Source organism: Pipra filicauda, unplaced genomic scaffold (genome assembly GCF_003945595.2).
Source record: "Pipra filicauda isolate LSUMZ 115617 unplaced genomic scaffold, ASM394559v2 scaffold772_size98030_pilon, whole genome shotgun sequence".
NCBI classification, from domain to species: Eukaryota; Metazoa; Chordata; class Aves; order Passeriformes; family Pipridae; genus Pipra; species Pipra filicauda.
The window spans coordinates 27,565-54,913 of NW_024104945.1; the positions used below are offsets into that span (position 1 = coordinate 27,565).

The 27,349-nt window shown below is 41.0% G+C and overlaps 3 protein-coding genes across 6 annotated transcripts; 1 reads left to right on the top strand and 2 right to left on the bottom strand.

Annotated features, from left to right (window-relative positions):
* The first annotated feature begins 3,726 nt into the window (after positions 1–3,726).
* On the top strand, positions 3,727–11,915 carry LOC113994058 (cytochrome P450 2K6-like). The gene is made up of 9 exons (XM_039389814.1): positions 3,727–4,120; positions 5,715–5,877; positions 6,926–7,075; positions 7,544–7,704; positions 8,350–8,523; positions 9,137–9,278; positions 9,989–10,173; positions 10,256–10,397; positions 11,607–11,915. Exons 1-9 carry the CDS (start codon positions 3,935–3,937, stop codon positions 11,792–11,794), a joined length of 1,491 nt encoding a protein of 496 aa, XP_039245748.1. The 5' UTR covers positions 3,727–3,934; the 3' UTR covers positions 11,795–11,915.
* A 3,121-nt stretch (positions 11,916–15,036) lies between these two features.
* Positions 15,037–21,187, bottom strand: GLYATL3 (glycine-N-acyltransferase like 3). Its single transcript, XM_027732721.2, has 6 exons — positions 19,931–21,187; positions 19,072–19,157; positions 18,134–18,241; positions 17,022–17,148; positions 16,457–16,583; positions 15,037–15,582 (listed from the first exon to the last, which is right to left on the bottom strand). The coding sequence occupies exons 2-6, from the start codon at positions 19,147–19,149 to the stop codon at positions 15,156–15,158; spliced, it is 867 nt and encodes a 288-aa protein (XP_027588522.1). The 5' UTR covers positions 19,150–19,157; positions 19,931–21,187; the 3' UTR covers positions 15,037–15,155.
* A 774-nt stretch (positions 21,188–21,961) lies between these two features.
* Positions 21,962–27,324, bottom strand: CENPQ (centromere protein Q). Of its 4 annotated transcripts, none has more exons than XM_027732725.2 (9): positions 27,230–27,324; positions 25,579–25,734; positions 24,816–24,870; positions 24,568–24,682; positions 24,235–24,303; positions 23,597–23,726; positions 23,240–23,359; positions 22,896–22,973; positions 21,962–22,281 (listed from the first exon to the last, which is right to left on the bottom strand). In XM_027732725.2, exons 2-9 carry the CDS (start codon positions 25,729–25,731, stop codon positions 22,153–22,155), a joined length of 849 nt encoding a protein of 282 aa, XP_027588526.2. In that variant the 5' UTR covers positions 25,732–25,734; positions 27,230–27,324; the 3' UTR covers positions 21,962–22,152. The 4 variants fall into 4 exon arrangements, with proteins under 4 accessions (XP_027588526.2, XP_027588524.2, XP_027588525.2 ...); XM_027732723.2 differs by having other exon boundaries at positions 24,816–24,873; XM_027732724.2 differs by lacking the exon at positions 27,230–27,324 and adding an exon at positions 26,939–27,002 and having other exon boundaries at positions 24,816–24,873.
* Between the last annotated feature and the right edge of the window lie 25 nt (positions 27,325–27,349).

Genomic DNA, 27,349 nt, shown 5'->3' on the forward strand with positions numbered 1-27,349 from the left:
CGAGATTCATTGTTAATATGTTTATTGAAAGGGAGAAGAAAGTGAAATTGTGAAAAATTTCATTACAGTCACAGATTTCTTTAGACTGTTTCAGGGACAGAATAAGGGAATTGAGTAGGAGCTATGAGAATCAGGTAGTTGCATAATATGTCTTATTACATTCAGCAGTAATAAGTGGGTTGTGGCACTGGTAATGTTAATAAATATGAACTGAACTAATGCTAGCTCCAAAAAAGCATGAGTTGTTAGGAACTGATCAGAAAGAAACCATGTCCAACCTACAGAAGACTCAGAGAGGACTTCCATGTGGTGAGTCACTGACTTTGAAGTCACTGTCTCCTAAAGCAAGAGAAAGCAGAAAGAAGAAAATTGAAGCTAAATTAATGTAAATTAACTCAACCTGAGAAGTAATGACAGTGGCTGCTCAGCTAAGAGAGAGAAAAATGGAGGGAGCTGAAGGAACCCTACAAGATGAGAGTAGCCAGAAGCAGAGTCACACCCCACATCTGTGCCCATGTGTATGGAGTAATCCAGGGAGAAGCAATGGATGGGAAATCTAGCAGAAGGAACACTTCAGTGCATTATTTGGACATGGAAAGCTACCACTGATGTCTCAGAAGAACAAGCTAAAGTGGGTGAACTTTAAAGACTTTATTTATATTAGCATCTTATTTCAAGTCTGACTCATCAGACTAAAGAGAAAAACTCCTCTCATATAAAATAGCACATATGTTTTCAGTTCTGCTGATGTATTTTTCCTTCAAAAACTTTAGAAAGATACTAGTCAGGGTTGTCTCATGTTATATCAGCTGTATACTGCTATATATGCCACATTTCTACCTATAGATGAAAACACATTTGTTGTAATACACTTCAGTTCAGATATGCTCTTTTGCAGATGTACAGCAATTGACTCTGTTCTACCTTGTTGGCTATAAAATATGCTTTATCCTTTCAAAGCTTTCACACAATCATATTTGTAAAAATGGAGAAGGTATTTAACAATGTAAATATTGCATATGTAGATATTTTAGAAGGGATTTTGTATAATTTGCAAAGTATTGAAGTACTTCAAAAATATTCCATACGTAGACAGCCTTTAAAAATCTTATATTCAATACAGGAATGTCACCCCTCAAAATCTTCTTTGGGGATTCAGAGGGTCTTTCTTTCACCTTACAGAGGTGAGGTAATTTCACTGATTCTGAGTGTTGACCACCCAGGAATGCCTGAGTGAAGAAGTACCACTCACATTCCAGAATTATAGTCAGGTGGAAATCCAAGTCTATGGTCCCTTCCAGTGGTGAGTGTTCAGAGGGAACCCTGGGAGCCTAGTGAGCCTAATGAGCCTCAATGATGCCCTCAACAGTTAAGTGCAGTCTGGTTCTCCAGTTCTCCTTATAATCTCTCCATAGTAATCCAGACCCTCGTCCTTCAAGAACTCATTATTGTCCTCTGCCTTTTTTTCTCAGAAGTTTCCTGTCCCAGAGAAATCAGTCATTCAGGTTCTCTCAAAAAAACAGAGGAGGGAGATAGATCATTCACAGCTTCATGTCACTTTCCCATGTATGTGCCTGAAGAGTATGCTCACCTTTTCTCTCCATATTTGGTTCTCTGTCTTAGGATATTTTCTTTGGTTGGTTATTTCCCAGTTAATCAAAACTTTAAACACCCTGAGTCAGTTCTTCAACTTCCAAGTTACTGGAGAACTTTGGCACCTCACTGGCTAAGGAGGAAAACAAACTGCTGCATCTGCTCTAAATTCAAGGTTTATGATCATAGTCTTCTGACTGACCTTTGTTCTTACCTTGACATGTTAGTTTTTACGTTAAAAAAGCTTAAATAAGGTTTATTTTTTTAAGCAAATAAAAACTTTAATGATATCTTATTTAAACTAACCAAAGGTCAAGCTTATTGTCAAAACACCAGTGGATGATCATAATTTGAAGATTGTTTTACAGTTCTTCAGCTCTGTCAGAGCAGTATCTTTGTATTTCATTATTGAAAGGCAAATTTATTTTAAAGCCATTGGCTGAATATTTGCTTATAAAATTTCTTTTCATATTTGTATTCAAATCCGTTGCTGATTAAATGCATGAATTTAATGATCAGATGGCCAACTGTATTTGTTTGACATTTCTTGAGGATGTATAGCCTTCTTTCTTTCTCAGTGGGATCAACCTGTTAAAAAAGTATGCATTGTGAGAGTCTTGCCAAAAGAGAGCTCTTCCTCTTCATCACAAGCCTTCCTGCAGAAGTTCACCTTTCAGTCACCCCTCAGCTCCTCGTTGTTAATTAAATTCCGGATATATGTGGAAAGACTGACATTCTCTGTGCCTTTTTACCCCATCTGGGAAGGTGGAGTAGAATCAGGCCAACTGGCAATCAGCTGGACACATGCCCTGGACTTTTTCCAGGACACATTCCAGGTAGGTGAAATGTCTTGGTCTTTCAGAGACCCTGGGACAGTAGCAGACTCAGGGTAAGGCAGTACAAGAGCAGGCTTGTTGGAGCTCCTTTTCCAGGCTCCCAGCCATGTGCCAGGGCACTTTTCCTCTAGGTCTCTGCACCTGCATCCCCAGGGGCTGACTCCTCTCCTCTGCCTCTGGTCATATCTCTGCAGGGATCCTGATGCTTTTAGGAGATAAGAGCCTGGGCACCTCCCTTCATACAGCCTTCACCTTCTTGCCTCAAGGCCATGTACAATTTAGGGCTCTAGACTTCTACTAGAAACTCTTTCAAAGACTGTTCTTCAGGCTGTGGCTCAGCTTCTCTGGCCAGTCTCAGTGAAAGACCTGGATGGTTTCTTCTCCACTGCTGCTTCTTCTAACAACTCCCTCTCTGCTGCTCAACTCTCTTAAAGTCTAAGACATGAGTCAGACTGTACCTCAGCCCTCTTTTCTCACCCAACAGAGGACATCTTTTCTCAATGAGGTGTCCAGTTCTGGGATCCCCAATAAGAAAGAGGTATGGACAGACTGAAGAGAGTCCAGCAAAGGGCCACAAAGATGCTGAAGGAACTGCAGCATCTCTTATACAAGGAAACACAGAGAGATTGGACTGTTTAGCCTAGAGAAGGTTCAGGGGGATCTTATCAGTCTGTATAAACACCTGGAGGAAGGTTCAAATAAGTCAGAGCCAGACTCTTCTCAATGTGTGCCCAGTGACAGGACCAGAGGCCATGGGCACACACTGAAACAGGGGAGGTTCCTCTGAACATCAGGAAATACTTTTTTGCTGTGAGAATGATCGAGCACTCCAGGTTGCCCAGAAGGTTGTGGAGTCTCTCTCCTTAGAATCCTAGAATTGTTTAGGACCTTGGAGATATTCAAAATCTGTCTGGACATAGTCTAGGACAACTGACTCTTGATGGCCCTGCTTGAGGAATGGGCTTGGACCAGACAAATTCCAAAGTCCCCTCCAATCTCAATCATTCCATGATTCTGTGACTTGAAATTCTCAGTGAATTCAATGGAAGCAAAGTTATGCCAATTCCTAGGTATTTTAAAAAAATAAGTCTGTGCACTACTCCCTTGGGCAGTGGCATCTTGATTTCAGTTCTCAGGGTATCAAGGCTGTATCTGTACTAATGACAAAAACTTAATTAATCAGTAACCAGGACAGTGTACAGAGTTTATGACTTTTATACCAAAAACCAGGTCAAAGACCATGTTCTTGGACTTTCATACTCGGACACTGAGCTATACTCTCACCCAGTCACACACTTGGCTAGCAAACATTTACCTGCCTCTGTACCCTGCTGAGGTATAGCACAGAGGGAGAGAACTAAACCAGTCACAAATTGCAAGAAAAGTATCTGGGAAAGAGGTTTACGGACTAACACAGAAGTCTCCAAAGGGAAATTTTTGCAGGAGGACAGAGATTCAGAGTCCACATTTTCTCTTTTCTGTGGCAAACACTTTGTTGAACAGAGATGGACTGGAGCAGCAGCACTTCCGTTGGTTTAGTGTTCATCCTGGTTTTTCTATACATTTTGAAAATAGCAGGTTTCTGGGACAACAACCGGAGAAAGAATTTTCCTCCAGGACCAAGAGCATTACCTATAATTGGAAACCTTCATTTATTTGATTTGAAGAGACCCTACAGGACTTATATACAGGTAATAATTTTCTTTTCTATTGGTCCCATAACTACACATATCACTGAGCCCATAGTCCAAGATGTCAGAGAGTTTCTCCTACTGTCCCTGACATGTTGTATCCATGGATGATCCTTTAGCAAGGGACAGGAGATGGTTATTTGAGTAGAAAACTTTGAATGCAGAAAGATTTGTTCTTTACTGTAATATTTACTCCATGCAGCTTCATGCATCCAGGTTTCAGCCTTAAACAACTCTCAAATTAATAACAAGGGCCCACCTTATTTTTGTGATAATTTTGAGGAAAAGGCAACTGAATAAGGAGTGATTTTGATATGTGGTCTAACTCCCTCTGCTTTCCGCTGATTGATGTGTCTGGACCTTACTGGAGCTTCTTGCCTTCACTGATTCAGAAAACTTTCTCATTTCTCTTTCCTCCTTCTTTCCCCAAAAGCTGAAGATAACTATATACACTTAATATTCAGGGCCAACAGTTGCCAGAATAATAAACCTTTTGTTTTTCTTCTAGTACTTTCTCCACCCAGTTTATTGCAGGGCTTTCCTGACTTTGAGTCAGAAGACTTCAATGAACCTGCTCCTTTCATAGAGTTTTTTCCATTTAGACATTGCAATTACACGTCCTCCTTGCTGATGATTTCAAAAGGGATATTTGCACCTACAAATCTGGATGTTGCATCCACAAATCAAAAGATTGCTTAGATGCACAATCTAGAATATCACTGTAGCTATCCAGTACAGCCTAATCATGTTGACAAAAGCAAATTCCATGTGTTTTCAGGCCAACAGAACCAACGTGTCTCTGCTGTAATCCAGTGATTCCACGCTAATGCAGGAGGTTGTTTCTCTGATGAGGATAATTCAGATATGTGTCACTGCTCCTCTTATTTCATATATAGTTGGCTCTACTCACTTACCAGTTGCTGAACATTTTCCACATTGTTGCTAAATAGCTGTTTTCTGTTTCTTTCTGCAAACACAGAAGAAAATAAGGACAGTCAGGAAAACCCCCTCCAATTGTCAGTAGAATTAGGAACAATGAGTTATATAAAAATAAATCTACCTGTACCAGCTAAAAAGGTGTCTCCAAAACAGATTCGTGGAAGATATAGTCATGTATAAAAACTGTGAATTTACCTAATGCTAAATCCTGGCCCAGAAAACAAAAGTGGGTTTTTTTTTGGGGGGAAGGGGGGGGTTATGCAATAATGGTAGCAAAGGTTTGAACAGGTTTAGCCCGTGAACACAAGAAACACAATAGCATATAAATAAGTATGAAAACATGAGTAAAAAACAAATTTAGAGGGGTTTCTGAGGGAAAACAGAGCTGTCAGCATAATCCTTTGCTGATCTAGGGTTGACACTTCTGCTTACTTTAGCACAGTGGGGCTCCACTCCCAACTGTGCCATTTAGTCATTAACCATCACAATGTCTGGCACATTCACATTATAGAAATCAATTCTCTTTCCCTGGACTTGGGAAAATATTTAACATGGCAGAAATTCAGAAGCAGGACAGGGAAATAAGCAGCACTGAAAGGGTGAATTTCTTCATAAGCTGTAAAGTCTGTAAATCCCTGTTCTTTTCTCCTGACAGCTGTCAAAGGAATATGGCCCAGTCTTCAGTGTTCAGATGGGGCACAGGAAAGTAGTTGTGATTTCTGGGTATGAGACAGTGAAGGAAGCTCTTGTAAACCAGGCAGATGCATTTGCAGAGAGACCTAAAATCCCAGTCTTTGAAGATTTGACCAAAGGAAATGGTAAGTTGGTTTTATTTTTCCTTTGTCAGCTTGACTTGTTCAACTTTTTTTCCTTCCTGTAGACAAAGCAGGGAGCTGGGATATCACTTTGGATCAGAGGCCACACAAGGCATTGGAAATAGGGAGCAATGCCATTGACTTCAGTGGATTTATTCAAAGTTGAAACTACTGACAGTGACAACAAACCAGCCACAACTCTAAAAATAACCACAGCAACAGATAGTGGATATTGTGACAATTTCAGGATCTAGAACAGGGCATCCAGGCCATAGAAGCATTTCTAGCTCTCATGACATGGCTCTGGACTTGTGGTTTTTCTGAATATGGTAACAGAATGGAACACAAACAGAATTGGGGATCTATTTTAAAAGGGGACATACTGTACACTGAGCTGGGTTTCAAAATGGGAATTTCATACCGAAGCTTCATTCTAATTTAGCATGAGAGTTTCATATTTACATCTCCAAAAACTACACCCTTGGGCAAAGTCAGGAATAATTCTGTGCACATTTTAACAGCTGTATTTTTTTGAACATATTATGCACTTAACCTTTCTTTTCACTTTATTTTTTTCTTTAGAGAAAAAATATAGCTGAAGTCATTAGTTATATTGGTGTAAAAATTTCAGTGGAAAGAAAAACCTGATTGAGGAAGTTTTAAGATACTACCTGAATTTTAAAGACATTTGTGCCTCGTCAGTTTTGTCCAGAAATCATCAGACACATGAGATCTCAGTTCAATTCCACTTCCAAACTATGATGATCAGTGGTTTGAACTTGAATTTCCAATGCCATCTTTCTTTCAGTGACAAGTGTCTCTTAGGATATATACTCTTCTTAAGATTTGATTAGCTACATCTTAAATAGTTATCTTTTTTTTTGTGCAACAAAACTATTGTTGAGGACTGACAATACTTAAGACAAAGTTGTTTTGACTCAGACAGAAGTTAGGTTTTAAAAGTGACTACTACTAAACAGCTCCATTCTGTGTCTAGAAAAATCAGTTATTTCTAATCTTCTGCCACCTTGAAACGTTCTCTTCGTGTCAGGGGTTGTTTTTGCCCATGGTGAAAACTGGAAGGTGATGCGAAGATTTACTCTCACAACCTTACGAGACTTTGGGATGGGGAAAAGGGCCATTGAGGATCGAATTGTGGAGGAATACGGGTACCTGGGAGACACCATCGCCTCACAACAAGGTGGGTGGGTGATTCATTCTTCAAACCTGTAGAAACATGGAATCATGGGATGCTTCGGGTTGAAAGGGACCTTAAGGACCATCTCATGGTCTCATGCCATGGGCAGGGACACCTCCCACTATCCCAGGCTGCTCCAACCCAGCCTTGAACACTTCCAGGGGTGGGGCAGCCACAGCTTCTCTGGGAAATCTCTTCCAGTGCCACCTCTAAGGTTTTGCTAAAGGACCCAGAGTCCTTCTGAACCTTCTGAAGTTCAGATCTTTTTAAGAAATGTACTACAGGCTGAATGAATTTGATAGATTTGGCTCCTCTGGCATTTTTGTGTCATTGCATGGTATTCTGGCATTGAATGATGATCAATAACGGCAATCAATCATAGGAAATAAATAGCAATAATTAGTATTACATTTACATTTACAAATTACATCTCTTGCCACAACATAACACATTCTTTTGTTCATTGTATAGGAAAGCCCTTTGACGCCAGTAAAATAATTAATGCAGCAGTTGCCAACATAATTGTGTCAATATTACTTGGAAAACGATTTGACTACAAAGACTCCAGATTTGTGAGACTTCTAAATCTGACCAATGAAAGCGTGAGGCTTGCTGGGAAACCTTTGGTCACGGTAATGATAAACATACTAACGTTGCTTTTCCACTGGATTCCATGGGAAAGTAGCAATACTGGTAGTGAGTGTCTTCTGTTAAACAGGCAAATCTAAGACTTTGGGAGATAATAGGTTTACAGAGCAATTTCTTGTGCAAAACAAAGCTTGGGAGACAGTCTGGAAATCTTGAAGCCAACAATCAAACTCCCAGTCTCTCAAAAACAAACTTAAACTATAGTTTGAAGAGTGCTAAGGAGTAATAAATATTCTCTGATACTTGCATGCAATGCTGCCTCACACCAGATTAATTTCTGTTCCTTTAGGCTTTGAAAAATAAAAGAGAGTTAGTGGTAAAGCTAGTTAAAACAGGAAAAAAAGTTGCTGGACAATATTTCCATCTCCGTGGTGGTAACTTGCAGCTGTTTGAGTCTGACATCAACACTACTTCTGCAAAATAATAATTTGGGGCTGAGAATTTTCCTTGTATTCGGTGGTCCCTGATGGATTATCTACCATGAATTAGTTTTTCATATTCTAAAGAACAAAATATTAATGTTAAGTTTTCGTCTTTGTATCTGCAAAATGGGCACAATATCACTAATTTGGTTCTGTAGTGTTTTCAGACCTCTGGCTGGTAAATTCTAACAACTTCCACTCTTGCAGATGTACAACATCTTCCCATACCTTGGATTCCTGCTAAGGGCTAACAAGACTCTTCTCCAAAACAGGGATGAATTCCATGATTATGTAAAAGTTACTTTTCTAGAACATCTCAAAAACCTGGACAAAAATGACCAAAGAAGCCTTATCGATGCTTTCCTGGTTAAGCAGCAGGAGGTAACTGAAATTTTTCTCATTCATTCCAACCTTTATGGTTCTATGAAGACACAACTTCCTTCCAGTCCTTATAATTACAGCTAAATTTCTTTAGGAAATCTATCTTCGACAAAACACATACAACAAAATGATAGAGTTGAACAGATACTTCACTCTGTTGCAGTTCCAACCCCTTTTATTCAGCAAACATTTATTCTTATTTATTTCCTTCAGACTGTATCCATATATTTACAGAGGCTGCCTCTTTTTTTAATCTGCTTTCTCTGTTGTCCCAGACTTTCTGGCTCTTTCAAGAACATAACTCATCACAGAATAAAATCACTACCTGGGCTTTACTGGGACTCTTATTTGGGGTCTCTAATATATCTGGGTTACCTTCTCCATAGAGAAAGCAGCTCCCTTTGCAGCTGGCCCCAGTAAATACAGAGATCATGCAGAATATAAAACCTAGGTCAGCATTATTCTCCAGGTACAAGCCCAAAGCTCTTCTTTGCCTTTCATACTCATTTTAAAATACAGTATTTACTTCTTAGTAAATGTTTTTCTACATAAATTGCATTCTCACATGGAAAGCTTTAAGTTTTCACCCTTTTATCTCAACCACTTTTTTCAGGAGAAATCCACTACCAATGGTTACTTCCACAATGGCAACTTGCTAAGCTTGATGAGCAATTTGTTTACTGCTGGTGTTGAGACAATTTCCACCACACTATATTGGGGCTTTCTGCTGATGCTAAAATACCCTGAAATTCAGAGTAAGTGGTTTTATGACAGATACTGTTACACTCAGGGCATTAGGAACCAAATGTGAGGTTGGAGGGTCAACACATCTGTTAATACACAGTACAAAAAGCCAAGATTTCCCATCAATTATAGTCTAGGTAATGCTGTGCCCTGTGGTCCAGACCCAGTGAGGGACACACTGGCCAAATCTACCACAGATTATAAACAGAGTTCATACAGACCAGGCCCTTTGCTCAGGAAAATCTCATTAATTAATAAGACACGAGCTGTCCTGTGTAGGGCAACGAAATTGTTCCAGGTTTCCCTCAGAAATGGGCTGTTGATAAACCAAAGGCCTGTGCAGATGTTAAATGGACCGTACTGAGGTATCAGATACCTGAGAAGATTCAGGGAATTGCCCTTTGTCTGACATCTCCATTCCAGTTGATAATACAGGGCTGTTTGGAGTCAAAATGGATTTCTGAGACTCCAGTTGGGCACAGTAAGAACTTTAGACAGAAGAGAGGGCGCAAAAAAAAGTCTTTAGGTTTCTTGTTCGTAAAGAAACAATCAAATACTCAAATCAAATTCTGCTCACCTTCCATTATTTCCAAATAGAAAAAAAAGACTTTTGGAGAATTTATGATTTTCATTTCTTTTTCTACTTTACATCAATAAAGCACAGGATGTCTCAGGGATGAATGAGACTTTGTTTCTTTCTCATACTTGATTCTTTCCTCAGGAAAGGTCCAAGAAGAGATAGATCAAGTGATAGGGTCAAACCCCCCACGGATCGAGCACCGAACTCAGATGCCATACACAGATGCTGTCGTCCATGAAATCCAGAGGTTTGCCAATATCCTGCCATTGGATCTGCCTCATGAGACTGCTGCAGATGTCACCCTCAAAGGCTATTTCATTCCCAAGGTGAGATGCCTACAGGATTGTTTTTTAACATTTCTTCTTCCTGAATTTGTCGAGGGATTAATTCCACTGTCCTGTTTTGCAGGGAACCTACATCATCCCCTTGCTGACCTCAGTCCTGCGCGACGAGTCGCAGTGGGAGAAACCAGACATGTTCTACCCTGAGCACTTTCTCGATGCCAATGGGAAATTTGTGAAGAAAGATGCTTTCATGCCCTTTTCAGCAGGTGCTTCCTCTTTTCCATTTACTGTCATTGCAAGTAACTACTTTTTGCAAGGGCTACTTGCACCTTTTGCTACTGAAGCCTGGCCTCCATATGATCTTTTTAATGGGGCCATTTCACACCCCATGTTTCACAGATTTCTGAGGGGACACCTGATAAGAGCAAGTACTCCCAAATGGCTGCTAATTCCTCCAGCCTTTGGATGTTATTGCTGTCTCAGTTAGCACTGAACAAATATAAATGAGAATTTGTGGTGCTTTTTTAAATATGAGGAAAGTTTTCAGCAAATTCCATGATGGTTTAGGCAACATATATCCGCATTATAATCTGTAGCCCACAACTTCTCAATGTCTTGGGTTTGAGTCTTACCACACCCAGTTGCACTGTCTATGACCACAAAAAGCACACAGCAAAGGTGGCTTCTATGTCTTTCCTGTTTCATTTTTCCATGTCCCCTTTAAAAAAGTCATGAATAATGTCAGCTGGCTCAAGATTTCATATACTGTGACAACAGGGAGGAGTTGTCATATAAAAACCCAAATTCTGTGTAAAATTAAAGAACAGAAAGGGGTTGCATTTTGAGGTTTTTTGAGGCTTTCCCAGAGTGTGACATACACCTGAGTTTAAAAGGCAGTTTAAAAGCTGCTGCAGTTCAACAGGACTGAGAAAAATTTATATTTACAGCACTTTTGAATATCCATAGAATATGCCCCCCACCTTCCCTCTCAGTCCCACTATGGCCAGCATTTGTGAGTTTCCAAGGAATTTTCTGACAAATTTTAATATAAAAAATTGCCTATATATAGACTAACAGAGCCAAAGTCTAGACTCAACCAGTTGGTCTGGAATTCAAAAATTGGGACAAGTAGACAAAAAAATCTGAAAATGAAGAAAAAAATTCAGATTTTATTGAAAACTAGAATTAAGGAATTCAGATTGCATTTCCATACATTTCTCCCCAAAATGCAAGCATTTAGACAAAGGAAAACTAAAAAAAACACCACCAGTTGGCTTTGTTATCATACTTCTGAAGATCACTTCTTTACTCAACAGACCTTTAAAAGCTGCTAAGTTCTTCATTCATAGCTGGGATAGGACATTTCAGGTGTTCTGGACTCCCAGTGACCTTTCTCCAAATAAGAGATGCTTAAGGTTTTTCTTTTCTTCCAACTATTGAAGAAGCAGCTCCCACTGACTCTTATTTTATTCCAGGGAGGAGGATCTGTGCTGGGGAGACTTTGGCCAAAATGGAGCTCTTCCTCTTCTTCACCAGCCTTCTGCAGAGGTTCAACTTCCTGCCTCCACCTGGAGTTTCCACCTCAGACCTGGACCTCAGCCCTGCTATTTCATTTAATATCATCCCCAAACCCTATAAAATGTGTGCTGTGACACGTTCCTAGAGCTCTAAGCAGCATTTATTTGTTTCAAAAATGTTCAAATTACTTTTCCATGACATCTGCCTTCCTAATCCTTTGACCAAAATAATTCACAACTTAATAAAGGTTTTCAGTACTTCTAAACCAAAGTGGTGTTCTTTTATTTTTTATTTTCTGTGGAAGGGCAGAAATAGACCAGAAATATGAACTAATGTATGGCTCATGTTAGATTACCTCATCTGGGCTAAATAATACAGACCCTCAGCTTTCTTATTCTTATTTCAGTTTTCACTGTTTGTTGAAAGTATATCCCAAAAAACACTCCCAAGTGCAGGCTTCTCCAAAGAGACATATGGACCATGAAGCTGTGCCTGGCCTGTACTATTGCACTTAAAGATAAGCACTGCAGAGCCTCTGTGGTGAATGTCTTTAGAACAGAAGGGCTTGTTCAGTCAGATGGGTTTGAAGCTGGGTTGGGTATCCTGTTCCCCAACGCCTCATTGCAGTTTCTTCCCTTGGCTCTTCTCCCTACTCCTTCCACTGCCATGTGCAAAGAAATCAGAGTTCTGTACCTGTTATAGGGACCCTCTGGACTCAGGTCAACTTGGCTTAAGGTTTTTCCTGAGAAGTGATTTGCTATAACAAATCACTTTGCTTATCCTGTAAATGGATAAGCTCAGAAAAACAAAGTGTACACCTGCAGAAAATGGCTGGTGATTTTGTAATGAACTCTCTAAGGGGCTGTTAAACATTGCATAAACATTGTGTGCAAATTCTAGCTGACAGAGGGCTCCCACCTCCTGGCAACTGTAAAAGGAAGTTAAAATTGACTGAGAGCCAAAGTAGCCTTGGGCTGATTCTGCTTCAAGCCTGTGCAACTGCTCTGCCCCTGAGGGCAGCGTGGGAGTTGGGTGGTGCTCTTGGTTCAGGTCCAGCATCCTCAGGTGCCACCCAGACACATCAGGGCTCATGGCCCAAGTGCTGGGGACATGAACAGCATTGTATACTAAGTGATCCCTATGGAGTGCGTAGGGGACCCTTCCCTCACCGACCACGACAAGGTCACCTCTTTCCTGACTCTTCTATTGACTGAGAAAAATGGAAAGTTTCTGGAATAGTTCAAAGCCTTTACACATCAGTGGAAACGTGTCCATCACAGATCAGAAGTGACTCTCCCAGACGTGACCTTATTTTCCTTCCTCCTGTCCCACCATACAGTCAAGTATTTCTGGTGGTGCTCTGCCTAAACCTCAACCCAGATGTAGAATGACAGGTATTAAACAAAACTCCACCTAAAAGGAGGAAAACTTCAAGTATTACATAACTTGTTCTCCTTACTGTAGATGCCCTTTTATCACATCACCACAGAATTTCTGATTTATCTCAAAAATACTTTTGACAATGAAAAGAGATCATCTCAGTTATGAATAATCCCTATTGTTTGGGATTAATATACAAAGCATGAAAATAAGCAGCTATGGAGAGGCACAAGATCATGGATGACTCTGTGAGGATCCATAGCAAGGACATCAAAATGTCTCTGCTGGGATCAAGCCTGCTCCAGTACTGAGTCTGCAGATCCCAAAAATCAAAAAGTTGACAGCCTTGTCTGAACTGACTCTGCTCTTTCCTCCAGAACCTCTATTTGCTGAGGCAGTCTGAAATTCTGCCTTTCACATGGCACGGCCCTGTGTTGCATGATCACCTCAGGCTCTTCGCTGAGGTGTCTCTGTTTATCAGGTGGTTAATTTCTGTCTCCAAACCAAACAGTCACCAGATTTAGTTACCTGGAAATTATTCTCCTTCTCATTAGATGTAGGATCTCCACAGCTTCCGTAAAAATGGTCTAATTAGGCTGAATAAGAATCTAGAAGTAGACATCTGGTCCTATTGAAGGCAATAGCAGAATTACCAAATCCAATTACCTGGATTTGAAAAACACAGTGATGTTGATAAATTCAGTTTTCCTAAATACTAGGCTGCCTTGAATCCAAACTGGCCTTTGATCCATTTCCCAAAATTCTCGCTTTTCTATGGGCTTGCAAAAAATCTCCATTGTGTGCCAATAGCTCCCTCCTGCTGGGATTCCCTGCTTTACTTAAAAAAAAAAAAAAATCAGTTTTTAAAAATTTATAAAGCAGAATCATGGCTTGGTTTTCCAAAAACGAATCTTCCAGCCCTGTATGAGTGACTCAGGTGCACATACTGTCTTTCAGATGGCACTGCACATACAAATGCCATTCTTATATTTAACGTACTATAAACCTTAGAAATATAAAATATTAATGGAATATTTGACTATTAGGGAAATTAAATGTGTCAATCCATCTTTCTGCCCTCCTTCAGAGCCTTTCTGTAGGCTCTGTTCTCTGAAGTCCTTTCCCTGAATTTCATGATTCGTTGTCTCAGGTAGAGAGACAAGGCTCACCTTGTTTTTCCAACAGACCAACACTGCAAATCTTCTTTCCCTTTCCCCCCATGGTTTGTCTCTCTGTTTCCATCTTTGTTTCGCAGACAAATTCAGGAATATACCTGCAGAGCTTCACAGGTTCCCTTTCCAACACTTGGACTCATTGTTCTTTGTCCATCCTCCACCCTCTGCTCTCCTTCCTTTGCCAGGCAGGACTGGTAAAACTGGTTCCCACTTAGGTTTTAGATAATCTCCTTTTCAAAAAGAGATTCCTTTTATTCTGAACAGAATTTCTGTGAGGTGCCCTTTCAGTTCAGAATGTAAACACAAGCTTTAGGCCAAATCTTAATAGCTCCCATTAAGTATTTAACTGAGGACTGTGAGGAACCTTACCAGCAGTGCTGCAAGATTTTATCCAGCGTTGGCATGTTTAGCTCTACCACAAGTAGCAGATGGACAGATAGATTTGTCTTGAGCATAAAGGAGACTTGTTAAATAAGCATAAACAGACTTGTTGCTGTATTAGACATTAAAAGATTTCTTTATAAAGCTTTTTTTTTAGTTCAGACAGCTCCTTGCAGATTTCTCTGCTTAATTTCACAGATTAATCTCTTTTAGGCCACGTTAGGGAAAGGAGAGGCTTGAGGACTTATTCTAAGACAGGCAAATGGGGTTAGATATGTCCAAGGATCCTGCTGTGGATATTCTAGAAAATGGTTATACAGAAGAAATAATTCTTCAGTCAGAAGCAGCACAATTTCAACTGAATTACAGCAAAACTATTACACTTAGAACTATCGCCCAGTCATTTGGAATTGCCATGAGCACAGAAGTCATGAGCATTTAGTACCTTTGATTCTAGGATTACACAAGAAACTCTCCTATGATTTCTGATCTCACCCAAGTTATTAAATTCCACCAAAGTTCTCCAGCAGTGCAAAAAAGCTGATCTGAATGTAGGTTTGTGAGGTTTGCCTACAAGCGAGATTTGGCTGAAAAATGAAAAGGTGTATGAATCACCCTGAAAAATGAGCAGGGAAGGAACTGGGCATTCATGCTTTTCAGCAATTTTATTGATGGGATATTTGTCTCCAGGACATTACCCTGAGCTGGAAAGCCACACCTGTGCAATGTCTTAGCTAGAGTAGTAGCCACAAGCCTGCTGTAACCCTTCCTTCGATGCTCTGGCAGGGTGTAATTATGAATCATGGTGGCAAACTGGTCTGTCAGGCTCCAGGAGAGGGGATTCCCATGTTCGTCCAAGACACAGGCACTGGGGAAGCAGCAAATGAGGCCAGCAAGATACTTCTGGCACCTTGGGTTGCCTCCCCGTGACCAGGTTTTGCTGAGCAGGCTGGCATGGGAGACATCCAGTTGAGCCAAGGTCAATTTGGGGTCCATCCTAAGGGATAGCACAGAAACACTGTTAGGCACAAAGCTGTGCCCCTCATTCTCCAAGCAACTGGACTACATTTAAAGCTGCCTTCTCCAGCCAAATAGATTTCCAGGTCTGTATCAGAAAGGGGAATCAAAGCAAGCTGAGTTCATTAGGCTGGAGATTTAGAAATAATTGTAGAGGGCAGAACCTTTCCAGTTTGGGGGTTTGTTTTCTATAAGCTCCTGAATCCACTCAGCACACTCCAGAAGTGCTTTATTCCTTACAGAAAGTCTGGAGAATATCTTAAGGAAGGCAAGGAGACATTAGGTGGCACAAAGGAGTGGAAAGGATTTCATTTCCAGTCTTTCATCCTCCGAGACTGATAGATTCTTTCTGGGTTTCAAATACACAGCAGAGAAATTTTTTTATAGGAATAGTGAGGCCTCTGGTCCCCCTACTCTTCTGCTCTGATGTCAGACCAATATTTCACCAGCAGAGGGATGTTAGAAAACTTAGATTCAAGGAGTTGTGTAAAGCTTGCTCTGTGAAAAACAAATTTGGCAGGAATCCAAGATCCACCTATCAAATCTAAGAAGCTTTGACACAGGAAAGTCAAAGGACATAGAGAGCAGATCTATGGATCCCATGTACACACGAGGAGGAGGGGATGGGGAGTATCCTGAAATGTAAAAATGCAAGAGTGATTGACTAATTAAAGAAAAATCTTGATAAGTATTTAATAGTTCCTTCCTTACCAAGTAATTCCTCAGTCAGGTTTTTGAGACAGTCACAGAGAAAGCCTAACAGTCTTCCTGGTATTTTGGATGTAAATGTACTCTTAGGAAATACATCACTACAGTAATGACTTCAGTAAATGACATGGAGTGCTCAGACATACCGAAGTTTGACATCTGGCAGCATGTCCGGGTCTGGATGGATAACCATCTGGAAAGAGGATGTCTTCACATCTACTTGCTTGGATAAAGCCACAGTCCTGGATATTTCACATATTCCATCCTGGAGCCCTGTGTATACAAAGATAAATATTAAGGCACTTCACAAATAAAGTGGGTTTTTTTAAAAAAATTCTTTTTTTAAGTCTTGTCTGAGTTCAGCTTTCAAACACTGGCTCTCACTAAACCTCTAATGACACATTATTTACTGCTCAGCTCAGTCTGTATGTTGTCTACAGAATCCTATGGCCAGTAGCAAAATTAAACATCAATAAGCATCCCTTCCTGACAAGGAAATAAGTTCATCTATGTGAAAGCAGAACTTGAAATGGTAGCAGTGAATATGATATGGATGAAATTCAGAAAGCTAAAAAAATTCCATATCCTAGATCTTGATTTTTGCTTAAGTACAAAAAAACCCACCCTTTCTGTAGAGCAGAATGGTAAAGTTTATAGTCCATGAAAACTACCCATTCTGTTTACTCTGAACCAAGTAAAATTGGACTGCACCTTGAATCTGAAAAATTTGTCCCCAGTTGATGGCATTTGTGTTTTCCAGTAGTTCCCAGTAAGTCTCCAGTTCCTTGTAGAAAACTGCATAAGCACTGGTGTAATGGTCAAGGTCATCCATCTCAATCTGGGGGGAAAAATATGGAAGAATTACAAATTCTGCCCCTTCCCACACACAAATTTTTCACATTGGAATCAAAACTCACTAAAGGCCAACTCCAGAGATGTAAAAAATGTTATTTGGTTGCTAAGGTCTTCAGACCACACCCCTTCTGGAAAACAAACTATGTTCCCTGCCCCTGAAAGAGCTGAAATAGCACAGCCTGGCCTCATCAATACTATTGCACCCTCTTACTCTCCAAAACAGGTTGGAAAGACTCAAACTTCCAGCTGGGGATTGTTCACATCCTGTGCTGACTCCTTCATTGCTGGCTGTCCCAGAGACCTCGACAAGGATTTAGTTGTACCTCATATGAGCCTACAAGAACGAGGGATTGTTATCTGAGCCTAGAGTTGGGGAAGCATCCATGAATTTGTGCAGCACAGAGATTGCTTTATCACAGTGGATAGAGGGAGTTATGGCAATGCCCCCTCTGAAACCCTCTGTAGCACAGCCTGTAATGAACTACAGGAATGCAGAGGGACCCTTCTTTCACCTTGTAGCAGCATCTGCCCCACCATAAGGTCACTAAGGTTCTTTTTTTGTGTGTCTATCTGCACAAAGGTTGGAAAGACCAAAGAATCCTTGGAGAGGTTTGGTCAAGTGGCATGAGTGCAAGTAAAATGTGTCTCTGCGTAAACTCTGCAAGTTAATCTTCAATCAGTGTAATCAGGCTAATTACAATCAATTAGAGCGTGTATTTCATAACTAAGTTTGTTTATGTTAGAATTCCTAGGCAGAATGTCTCAGGAAAAAGCAGCACTCCCTATAATGTGCTTTGTGCTGGCACCCACTGGGATGTCCTATGGCACTGTATCGTTCCCACCTCCACATTACACACTTCCCAGATACAGCTGGCTCCATCCATAAAGCCCTCAGAAAGCTGGGAGGAAGGCTCCAGCCATGTTGGATCCACCTCTCGGAAAGAAAGATAAAAACCACCTCCATCTACCTCCCTCTGTGGCCGGGTGATAACAGCTCTGAAGTCCGGCCACGAGTCCACCACCACTTCTGTCCTGAAGGGGTTCCCTCGGCTGATGTTCATCACAGCTCCATAAACCTGCAGGAGGAAGAGCCAATAGAAGAAAGACAGTTTGAGACATGCTACCATGTGTTGTAAACCAGAGACTGAACCAGTGACACAGAGCTGAAAGCTTCACACACACACACACACACACATCTCATGTAACCCTTCAGGTGTGTAGGTTGAGACCAGTAAGGCACAATACCATGAAGATAAACCATTATCTAATTATGCCAACCCTAATCACTATGGAGAGGAGGTGGACCAATGTTCTTCTTTTCTTAAGAATGGGGACTTGGGTTAGTAATCAGGACCAAAGGATAAGACAGGCTGAGAGAGTTGGGGTTGTTAAGCCTGGAGAAGGGAAAGCTCTGGGAAGACCTTAGAGCACCTTCCAGTACCTAAAGGGGCTCTAAGAGAGCTGGAGAGGAACATTTTACAAGGGTCTGGAGTGACAGGACAAGGGGGAATGGTTTCAAACTGAAAGAGGGCAGATTTAGATTAGAGATTAGGAAGAAATTCTTCCCTGTGAGGGTGGGGAGGCCCTGGCACAGGTTGCCCAGAGAAGCTGTGGCTGCTCCTTTCCTGGAAGTGTTCAAGGCCAGGTGGGATGGGGTTTGGAGCAACCTGATCTAGAGGAAGGTGTCCCTGCCCATGCCAGGGCATTGGAACTGGATGAGCTTTAAGATCCCTTCTAAGACAAATCATTCCTTGATTCCATGATATCTCAGATGCAGTTATCTAAACAGCAACTATCAGTCAGTCCAGAGGAAGCATAACCCTTTCCCAACAGTTTTGATTCCCTGACAAACAACCAAAATCACTGATGGAAATACCACAGAAAATGCAGGTCAGTGCTGTGTTACCTTAAGGGACTCAGGAAAACTCTTCCTTAACATTTTCTCAAGCATCTGCAGCTTCCTGGAGCAGTTAAGTACCAGCATCTCTCTTGCTGGGAACACATAGAAAATATAAAGATTCACTCAGAAAAAGAGATAATGTGAAGGAACTGAGTGGCATAATTGCTAATTTCATAAAATACAGTATCTCTCACAAGTGTCTTGCTTCAGAATGTACCTGTGTAAAACAAACAAAATAACTTCCAAAACCAAAAAGTTTCTGAGAAGCCAAAAAAAAAAAAAAAAAAAAAAAAAAAAAAGACTAACTTCACTTAAAAAGTCTAAGGGAAGAATTCAAATCCTAAGGTTTCTCAGAGGTAGCACAATGTTCATTCTTTCTTTTACCTCTTAAATGTGCACCATTTAATCTTAAAAGCATTTCCCTTTGCTGCATTTTGTTATAAATATTAACATACCTTAAGAATTACTGCAGTCATCAAGTATCCACCTTCTTAGTAAGGAACATGTTATGAACAGCCACCCCTCAGGATCACAGATCAGCAACCTCATCTAGTGGAAGGTGTCCCTGCCCATGGCAGGAGGTTGGAACCAGTTGAGATTTAATGTCTTTTCCAACTCAAACTCTGTGATTACATGTAGGTATTTACCTTCCTTGAAGCTTATATTCCATTTTCTCATCATATTCAATGGAAAAACTGTCTCTGGGTCACTGCATCACTGTACGTGCAACTGTATCTAAAGGCAGCATTGGTACATGTTTGAATACACAGCTACTTTTACTTAAGGACAGTTCTAAGACCTTTATGCCTGGAAATACTTTGATTTGGAAAAAAGATTGATATGTATAGCCCACTTGATCACTTACCTGCTTTGAATCTTGGGGCTCGCCCTTCCGAAGTGTAACAATAACTTGAAGTGAGGAGACTATAAAATACATCCACTTTGTGGCTGCTTCTGCACAGGGAATGATGAGAGTCCTCGTTCAGAATCTCAAACCTATAAATTTATTGATCCAAGTTGTTCTAAATTGGTATACTGTTCCTAGCAGCTTTGTTCTGTCTTTTTTGGGGAGAGCATGGAAATAAAAGCCAGAGCCAGCCATACCTTCAGAGGAGGAGGGACTCTGTAAGAAAAGTGACACAGGGCTTGTTCAGGAGCATACGTTCCAGAAAGAACTTTTAATTTTTTCATGAAGACATTTAATCTCTTTGCATTCATACCAGTGAATGGTATGCTTTGCACACACTTATAATGATCTCTTTTCTTCTCAGTGGGAGGGAAATTAGTCGGTTCTCATTCTCAGTGCCAAGGTTCTTACCATGAGGTAAACTGAGACCAGAGAAACCCAACCCAGCTCAGTGGCCCCAAACACCACTGTGAGGTGGCAGCCCTGTTCCCCTTTTGCCTGAGTTTTCAGCTGTCCCTGTCAGTCCAGTTTGATGATGTTAACCCATCCTGTCCTCTGGATTTGGACTGGATAACCTACAAACAAGGCAGAAGAGTCAATACAGAAAGAATGTCGAAATGTTACACAAGAGGACATGCAGATGTTTTGCTTGAACATAAGAAAGGGTTGATATGGGATACAGATGAATGTTACTGATATATCTTAAGAAATCTGTAGCTTATAACTTACTGCTTGAAGCCAAGGCTTGTGAAAGTGAAGTTTCAGATGCTCCCAGGTCATATCACACAAGTTCACAGCTCCACACAGACTGATCAACAGTGAACCTGCTCCTAGAGGGGTCTTCTAATATCATCAAAGCCACAATCTGACCATTCTGCACTGAATAAAGTGTATCCAACATCAAGTAAGTTGAGCTAAGACCACTTCCTAAATGTCTGGATTTATGTTCCTGGTTTATGTTTTTCTGCTTATGTGTGCATGACAGCCCCAAGATAACAACATCCTAAGAACAGCCAGCCTATCACAAATCACCTAGTCTCAGGAAAAAAATAAAATTAAAATAGTTAATTAAAAAAATTAACGTGTACCTATCTATCCCTGTAATGCAGAAGCTCCTTCTTCAATTACTGCTATTTCAGCTTTCCTTGTGTGGAAGCTGTATCTGACTCCTACTTACTGCCCTCTTCCACACTTTCTTTTGAAAGTATTAAAAAAAAAAAAAAATGAAAAGGTATCCATTGGTTCAGGCAGTTCAAAACCCACATAGTCATTTGCTCACAAGTAAATCACCCTTAATGAAACAAAGCAAAAACTAAGATGCTGGCATGCAGGAAAATCATGGGTTAAAGTACTTTTGGGTAAAGTCAGTAAATGCTCCCCTTGTCAAGTGATCAAAAATTTGAGAAATATTTTTAAATAATTATGCATGGGAAAACAGATTTTTTAACTTCATTTTCATCCTCTGAAGCCAAAAGGTATTTGACAGTTAATGAAATACAAGGTAAATACCAACTCTGAGATCAGAGCTTAGCTCTATAACGTTCTCAAGTAGTTTCCCCAAGCACCTGGATAAATCAGGTGGGGTTATTTTTTAGCAGTGAACATGCAAGTGCAAAAAAATCCTGTACAGTTGATAAAAATGATTCAGTTTCCTGCCATGGAGGGCGTTTTATTAAAAGGAAAAAAAAAAAAAGTAGAAAAATCGAACAGGGCATTTACAACTGAGTATTAGAAAATCATAATTTTACTAGGTGGTTCAGGTTTAAAGAGGATTTAACTCTTACTTGGTAAGAGATTCTGCCTTCAGTGATCTACAGATGTAGATACAGAAGTGCAAATATAATGGAATAGTTGCCTAATTCTATAAAAATGCCCAAATAACCCAGGATCCATTTCCCTCCCTTCTCCTAAGACAGGATATATAAACATTAGAAGTCATCACAAGTCAAAACCCAAAAGAATCCTTGATAGTTGACATAAATCACTGGAGTCCCAAGAGGTATCTACAGATTTATATACCAATATTCATAGAAAATGTTTTAAGGGAAATTCAGCAGTCACAACAGCAAAGTCATTAGAAAGAAAACAGTTTCCATACTGAGCATCCTGCTGCTCTACATTAACACAGAGTGCTGGCCGACATTATCTCCTTCAAAGGAGACTCCACACATTTCATCTTCTCAAAGCAAGTCCACCTTCTCATAGGTCTTTTCAATGAGGGTTAACAAGTTCTTCAAGTCAGCTGACTGCTGAATAGTGTTCAAATCCTTTAAAAGACCTTTCTGATTCTTTGTCTTCAAAATTTCTTCCTAAAGAAGGGAAAAATGATGGACAACAAATAAAAACCGCTTTTGTCAAGTGCAACAGGAATTCCCCTTTCATGCAGCCCAGCTGTAGCCAAAATAAGATAAAAAAAGATTCAAAAAGACAAAGAGTAAGTCTTCCCTTCAACAGTTATAGATATGTTTCAGGTATGATTACAGTTTCCCTAGGACCACAGGTTTTTCTAGGAAGAGACAAGTGATCCTTTCAATCAGAGAGTGATTTAGCTTAGAAGGAACCTTAAAGATCATCCAGTTCTAAGGCCCCTGCCAATGACAGGGACACCTTCCACTAGACCAGGTTGCTCAGGTCCCGTCCAACCCAGCCTTGAACACTTTTAGGGATGGAGAGAGTTTCCAGGGTTTTTTTCTCTTTTTAAAACATAAGTACATAGTTCCCAATGAAAAGAAACAAGAAAAAAAGGAAAAAGAAAATCTCTCCAATTTTTCTGAATTTTCAGAATTGCCCCCTCTGACAGAAGATGTGATAAAAGCACATTCTGTTGCCTTCCTTCTCATAACCAAAGTATTACATATATATATATTTATATAAATAACAGTTATCTATATGTATATAAATATATTATATATTCCACACTCACCTGCAAAGTAGGTGCCTGCAAACTGTGCTTGGGGAGTTCTGGAAGGTGGAGTGCACCACTGCCATTTTCCTGGAATACCTAGGAAGGGAAAAAGAAGAAATAATCCAAAAAAACCCAAACATCAGGCTCCCCAGCAGGAAAATAACCTGGCTGTCATTATCCAACTTCTGAAAACTAAACTTCTTAATTCTGCAACTAAAGTTGGCAAAATTGAAAAGAGTCATTCCCAAAGGCAAACGAGGCCTTCCTTAAATGACATTCCCTGAGAAACAGCTTGTTTAGGACAGCTCTGGAAGTTAGCCCATTCCTATAGGTTAGGGTACAGAAGTATTTATTGGAGATACCTTCCTGGCCTCTTTTTCATCTTCCTCTAACTGGTTCTTCAGCAGCTGGATTTTGTACTGCAGTTGCTGCACAGTTTCCTCAATGCGCTCTGCTGATCGCTCAGCTTCAGTTATTTCTTCCTAAAACAAAACAGACACAAAACCAGAATAAAATTTACTTCGACGGTGAGGAGCCTTTTGTACAGAACCATCCAGACAGAAACACTGCTGTGCAGCAAAGGTGGGTGATGATGAGGAGTGGACACTCCTCCACAAGAGCATAGGCACAGCCAGCTCTCTCTCTGCTAAAAGGTTACAACACACACTGAGCAGCAGCAGCTGGGTAAGGTAATTCCTTCCCTTTCTTGCCTTTCATACCTGCAGTTGTGCCAAAGATTCCTCATTTGCCTCAAGCATTTGTCTCTCTGCCATTTGAAGGCTTGGGATATTCTTCAGGCTGTCCAGCTTCCCTGGAGGCACTTTTACAGTCTTGAAAACTCTCAGCACCCTTAAGTGTAGAAAAAGGAAAACATGACTTGTTTGGAGTTCTTTGCAAAACTCGAAGTGACTAATTCCTTCTCTGGGGAAAAACTAAACTCAGTTTAGCCCAATTGCTGCCAGTGAAGGCTCCAGACAGGAAGGAAAGCTGTCTTGAACTGTTTTCCAAAATCATGTGGAATAGATGTCTATCTAAAGAAGGAACCAGGAACAAGAAATCCCACCATTCTCTCCTTTGCTACTGCACTGACCTTGTGTGATTTCCATCCCACTGGCCTTTACACTCCCTGATTATAAACTATTCTGACCCTTCTGCTTTTCAAAGTAAAACTAAGTTCTAAAATCAGCATTTTAGCTGCTTCCAAACAATCATCATTTTAGTAAAACCTGAACATGATATAGGATGTATAGCTTTTTGTCAGAGGGAAAGTTTAGCTTGTCCTCAAAGCATGGTACAAAATAACTGGGTTAAAGAAATCTCTTCTCTCACTCTTTTCTTTTAATTTATAATTTCTTACCTTTTTTTCAGTACATTGAGGTGCTTCTGAACATCATCTTTCTCCTTCCTCTGTTGGTACAAAACAGATCTGGAAAGAAAATAAAGGCAGAATTCCCATCACAAAGCCTGCAAGCACAGAGAACACATCAAATGAAGTGCACACAGTCAGAACTTCTCTAGGTAAAAATTTCCAATTTCAGATAGAAAGTGTTATATTATATTGCATAAAATATAGACAGACAGCCATATTGCCCAGAAAAGCTCCAAAGCATTTCCAGTTCAAGCAATACTACAATTTTTACTTTATTCCTTGTAGAAACAAAGAAGAACCACCAGGATATTTGGCACTTACAGTACTGCTGAATCCACTACAGTTTCCAGAAACTGTCTACTGCTCTCTGAGAGAGTCTGCCAAGATCCTATTGTAGCACTGGAAAGCTTCACTTTTTTTGAAGAAACATTTTCTCCTGTTAACACAAAGGAAGAAAAGGAAAAAATATGATTTGTCAAACCTGGACAGATGGTTTTGTGACTCATTTCAGTCAGATGGGAGTCAAAGGTGTAACAGTTCAGATTTAACAGAAAAGAACAAGGTCCTACCTCCAGGGGAATAGTTTCTCTGATCCTTAACTGTCCTTTTCACTGTCTCAGTGACCTGCTGAAGAGAAAAATTTGTAGCAAATGTGGCAATTTCGAAACATCCTCTGCTGTGCCATCATCCATCCACTACCATCAACACACTGTGTTAGTGCCTGACAGAAGCCTTTGACACTGACCACTAAAAAACCACCTTTTTTGAACTGTGCAACAGTAATTCATGCCAAACAGGCTAAGGAAAAAAAATTCACTCTTCCCAATTCCTCCCATTCCAAGAATGAGATCATGAAATAAATGCACAGGATGTTTGTCTGTTCAGCAGCATCTTGAGATCATGCTGTTCATCAGTTCAGTGGCTGGGCAAGAGACCTTGTTGGAGAATCCTGTCCTGAGACAGGCAGAGAATATCTTCCAAAGGTGAATAAACTGAGCTGAATGAACTCTGACCTGATCACTCTGCTCAATCAGATGCTGTTCAGCAGCTCTTCACAACTGCACAGCCAGTTTACCTTTTTGCTCATGATCAGGCAATGCTTCCCTCTACTTGTGACAGGTACAGTAGCACCCAACTAGGAATTCTGGAAACCAGGAAGCAGTCAAGGCCACTCAAAAGAGCTGTTCACACTGGGCATTTCCTTGAGTTACATTTAATTACTTAATTGTTCTCTAGAAATTTCAGTTTAAAAATGGGCAAAAACACCTCTTCCCCCCCCCCTCCCCCCCCCCCTTTGGTTACTTCTCTACTTTGATCCAAAATAATGAATACCTGTCTTTTTTGACCTTGTTTTCTTCCTTCTCCATCTGTTCCTTTTTTTTTGCTGGAAGGCCTCAGTTTGTGTTGAGACTTAAAAGGGTTTTTTGCTGATCTCCCACCAGGGGTCTCCCCCATTTTAGTGGAAGGTTTGTGGCGGGGTTTCATTATCTGTAAACCAACGGGAACAGAAGGAAAAGACAAAATTAAAATCTAGCAATTACGAGCCTAAACGAGCACAAATGTTGGCATATTTGCTAATCTAAAGCCTAAATCTTGTATATTTACCTGAGTGCAGGACTCCTAAAAAAGCATACCCATCTGCCTTTTAGACAAACTCTTACTTGTTTCACATCTGTTTCTAAAGTCAAAAGGCAGCATGACGGGTATGTCAAAGAGCAGCAATGGCAAAGCAACAGAACTGACGTGAGAAAAGCCTAATTTGTTCTTAAAGGTTTCCATCAGTAGAAAATTCCCTGCTCTCAAAAGACCCTACTTGTAACACTGTGTCCAGCTCTGGGGCCCCTAAAATAAGAAGGATGTGGAGCTGCTGGAGCAAGTCCAGGGGATGCCACGGAGATACTCTGAGGGCTGGAGCACCTCTGCTGTGGAGACAGGCTGGGAGAGCTGGGGGTGTTCACCTAGAAAAGGCTCTGTGCCTCTGTTCCAGTGCCTAAAGGGGCTCTAAGAGAGCTGGAAAGGGTTTTGAGGGACAGGACAAGGAAGAATGGCTTTAAACTGAAAGAGAGCAGGTTTAGATGAGATATTAAGAAAAAACTCTTTCCTGAAAGGGAGGTAAGGCCCTGGCACAGGTTGGCCAGAGAAGCTGTGGCTGCTCCATCCCTGGAAGTGTTCAAGGCCAGGTTGGATGGGGCTTGGAGGAAGCTGGGGTAGTGGAAGGTGTCCCTGCCCATGGGGGGGAGTGGGACTAGATGGTCTTTAAGGTTCCTTCCAACCCAAGTCATTGTGTGATTTTATCTTCCTAATGCAGCTGAGCACAGTCATCCAATTACCAGACCTTCTTACCTTAGCCTCTAATCACAACAGTCCTTGCTGCCATTTAAACCTATAGTTTCTTTTCTTACTTACCACAGAGACAGAGGGAAGAGCAATCCCACAGAAGGGAACAGCCACAACATCCCACCACCCTTCTCTTCCCTATATATATATATTCAGTTTATCTTTCATCCCCTCGGGCCATTTTCCCCTCACTCAGGTCCTGTCACAGCTCACCAGGGGAGCGTTGTGACTGACCCTACACCAGATAAATAAGCCCCAGGCTTATTTAAGCAAGCCATGTTAAGAAGCCCTATAAGAGGTAAATAATGCCTAAACGAGGTAAGCAAGCCCTATAAAAGGTACATAAACCCCAAACCAGGTAAGTAAGCGCTGTCTTTCCCCTCCACAACTGCCGATGCTGCCGGACAGCTTTCGCAGCTCCCAATAGATGGCGCGAGGACTACAACTCCCGGCATGCACCGCTCCCCAGCGCCGCTCGGTGCACTCGCACACCGAGTGCAATGCAGGCTGGGAGTCGTAGTCCTCTCCACCCATACTCCCAATACCCCTAAACGCCCGCTCTCCTGCCGCTGCCTAATAACACCCCGGGTAACATCTCCACAAAAACCTTCTCCCTCCTCCCGGTTCATCCCGCCCCGAGCCTCACCGGCCCGGCGCTGCCGCCTCCTCTTCCTCCTCCTCAGCGTTCCTGCCACAGTCCGCCGGGACGTTATAAAATAAACCGCGCTCCCCGCGCGCACGCGCACTGACGTTCCCGCCCGCTGCG

Bases quoted from the DNA above. Each gene is read 5' to 3' on its own strand.
- GLYATL3 (XM_027732721.2), bottom strand. From the start codon at position 19,149: ATGCTGGTACTTAACTGCTCCAGGAAGCTGCAGATGCTTGAGAAAATG. The intron at 16,584-17,021 runs GTGCAGTCCAAT...TTGTATACACAG, and splicing joins ACAAATTTTTCAGATTCAAG to GGCTCCAGGATGGAATATGT. The intron at 15,583-16,456 runs GTATGTCTGAGC...GCTATCCCTTAG, and splicing joins CTGCCAGATGTCAAACTTCG to GATGGACCCCAAATTGACCT.
- LOC113994058 (XM_039389814.1), top strand. From the start codon at position 3,935: ATGGACTGGAGCAGCAGCACTTCCGTTGGTTTAGTGTTCATCCTGGTT. The intron at 7,076-7,543 runs GTGGGTGGGTGA...TTCATTGTATAG, and splicing joins CACCATCGCCTCACAACAAG to GAAAGCCCTTTGACGCCAGT. The intron at 8,524-9,136 runs GTAACTGAAATT...CACTTTTTTCAG, and splicing joins TCCTGGTTAAGCAGCAGGAG to GAGAAATCCACTACCAATGG.
- CENPQ (XM_027732723.2), bottom strand. From the start codon at position 25,731: ATGAAACCCCGCCACAAACCTTCCACTAAAATGGGGGAGACCCCTGGT. The intron at 24,683-24,815 runs GTAGGACCTTGT...TTGTGTTAACAG, and splicing joins GAGAAACTATTCCCCTGGAG to GAGAAAATGTTTCTTCAAAA. The intron at 24,304-24,567 runs GTAAGTGCCAAA...TTTTCTTTCCAG, and splicing joins GTAGTGGATTCAGCAGTACT to ATCTGTTTTGTACCAACAGA.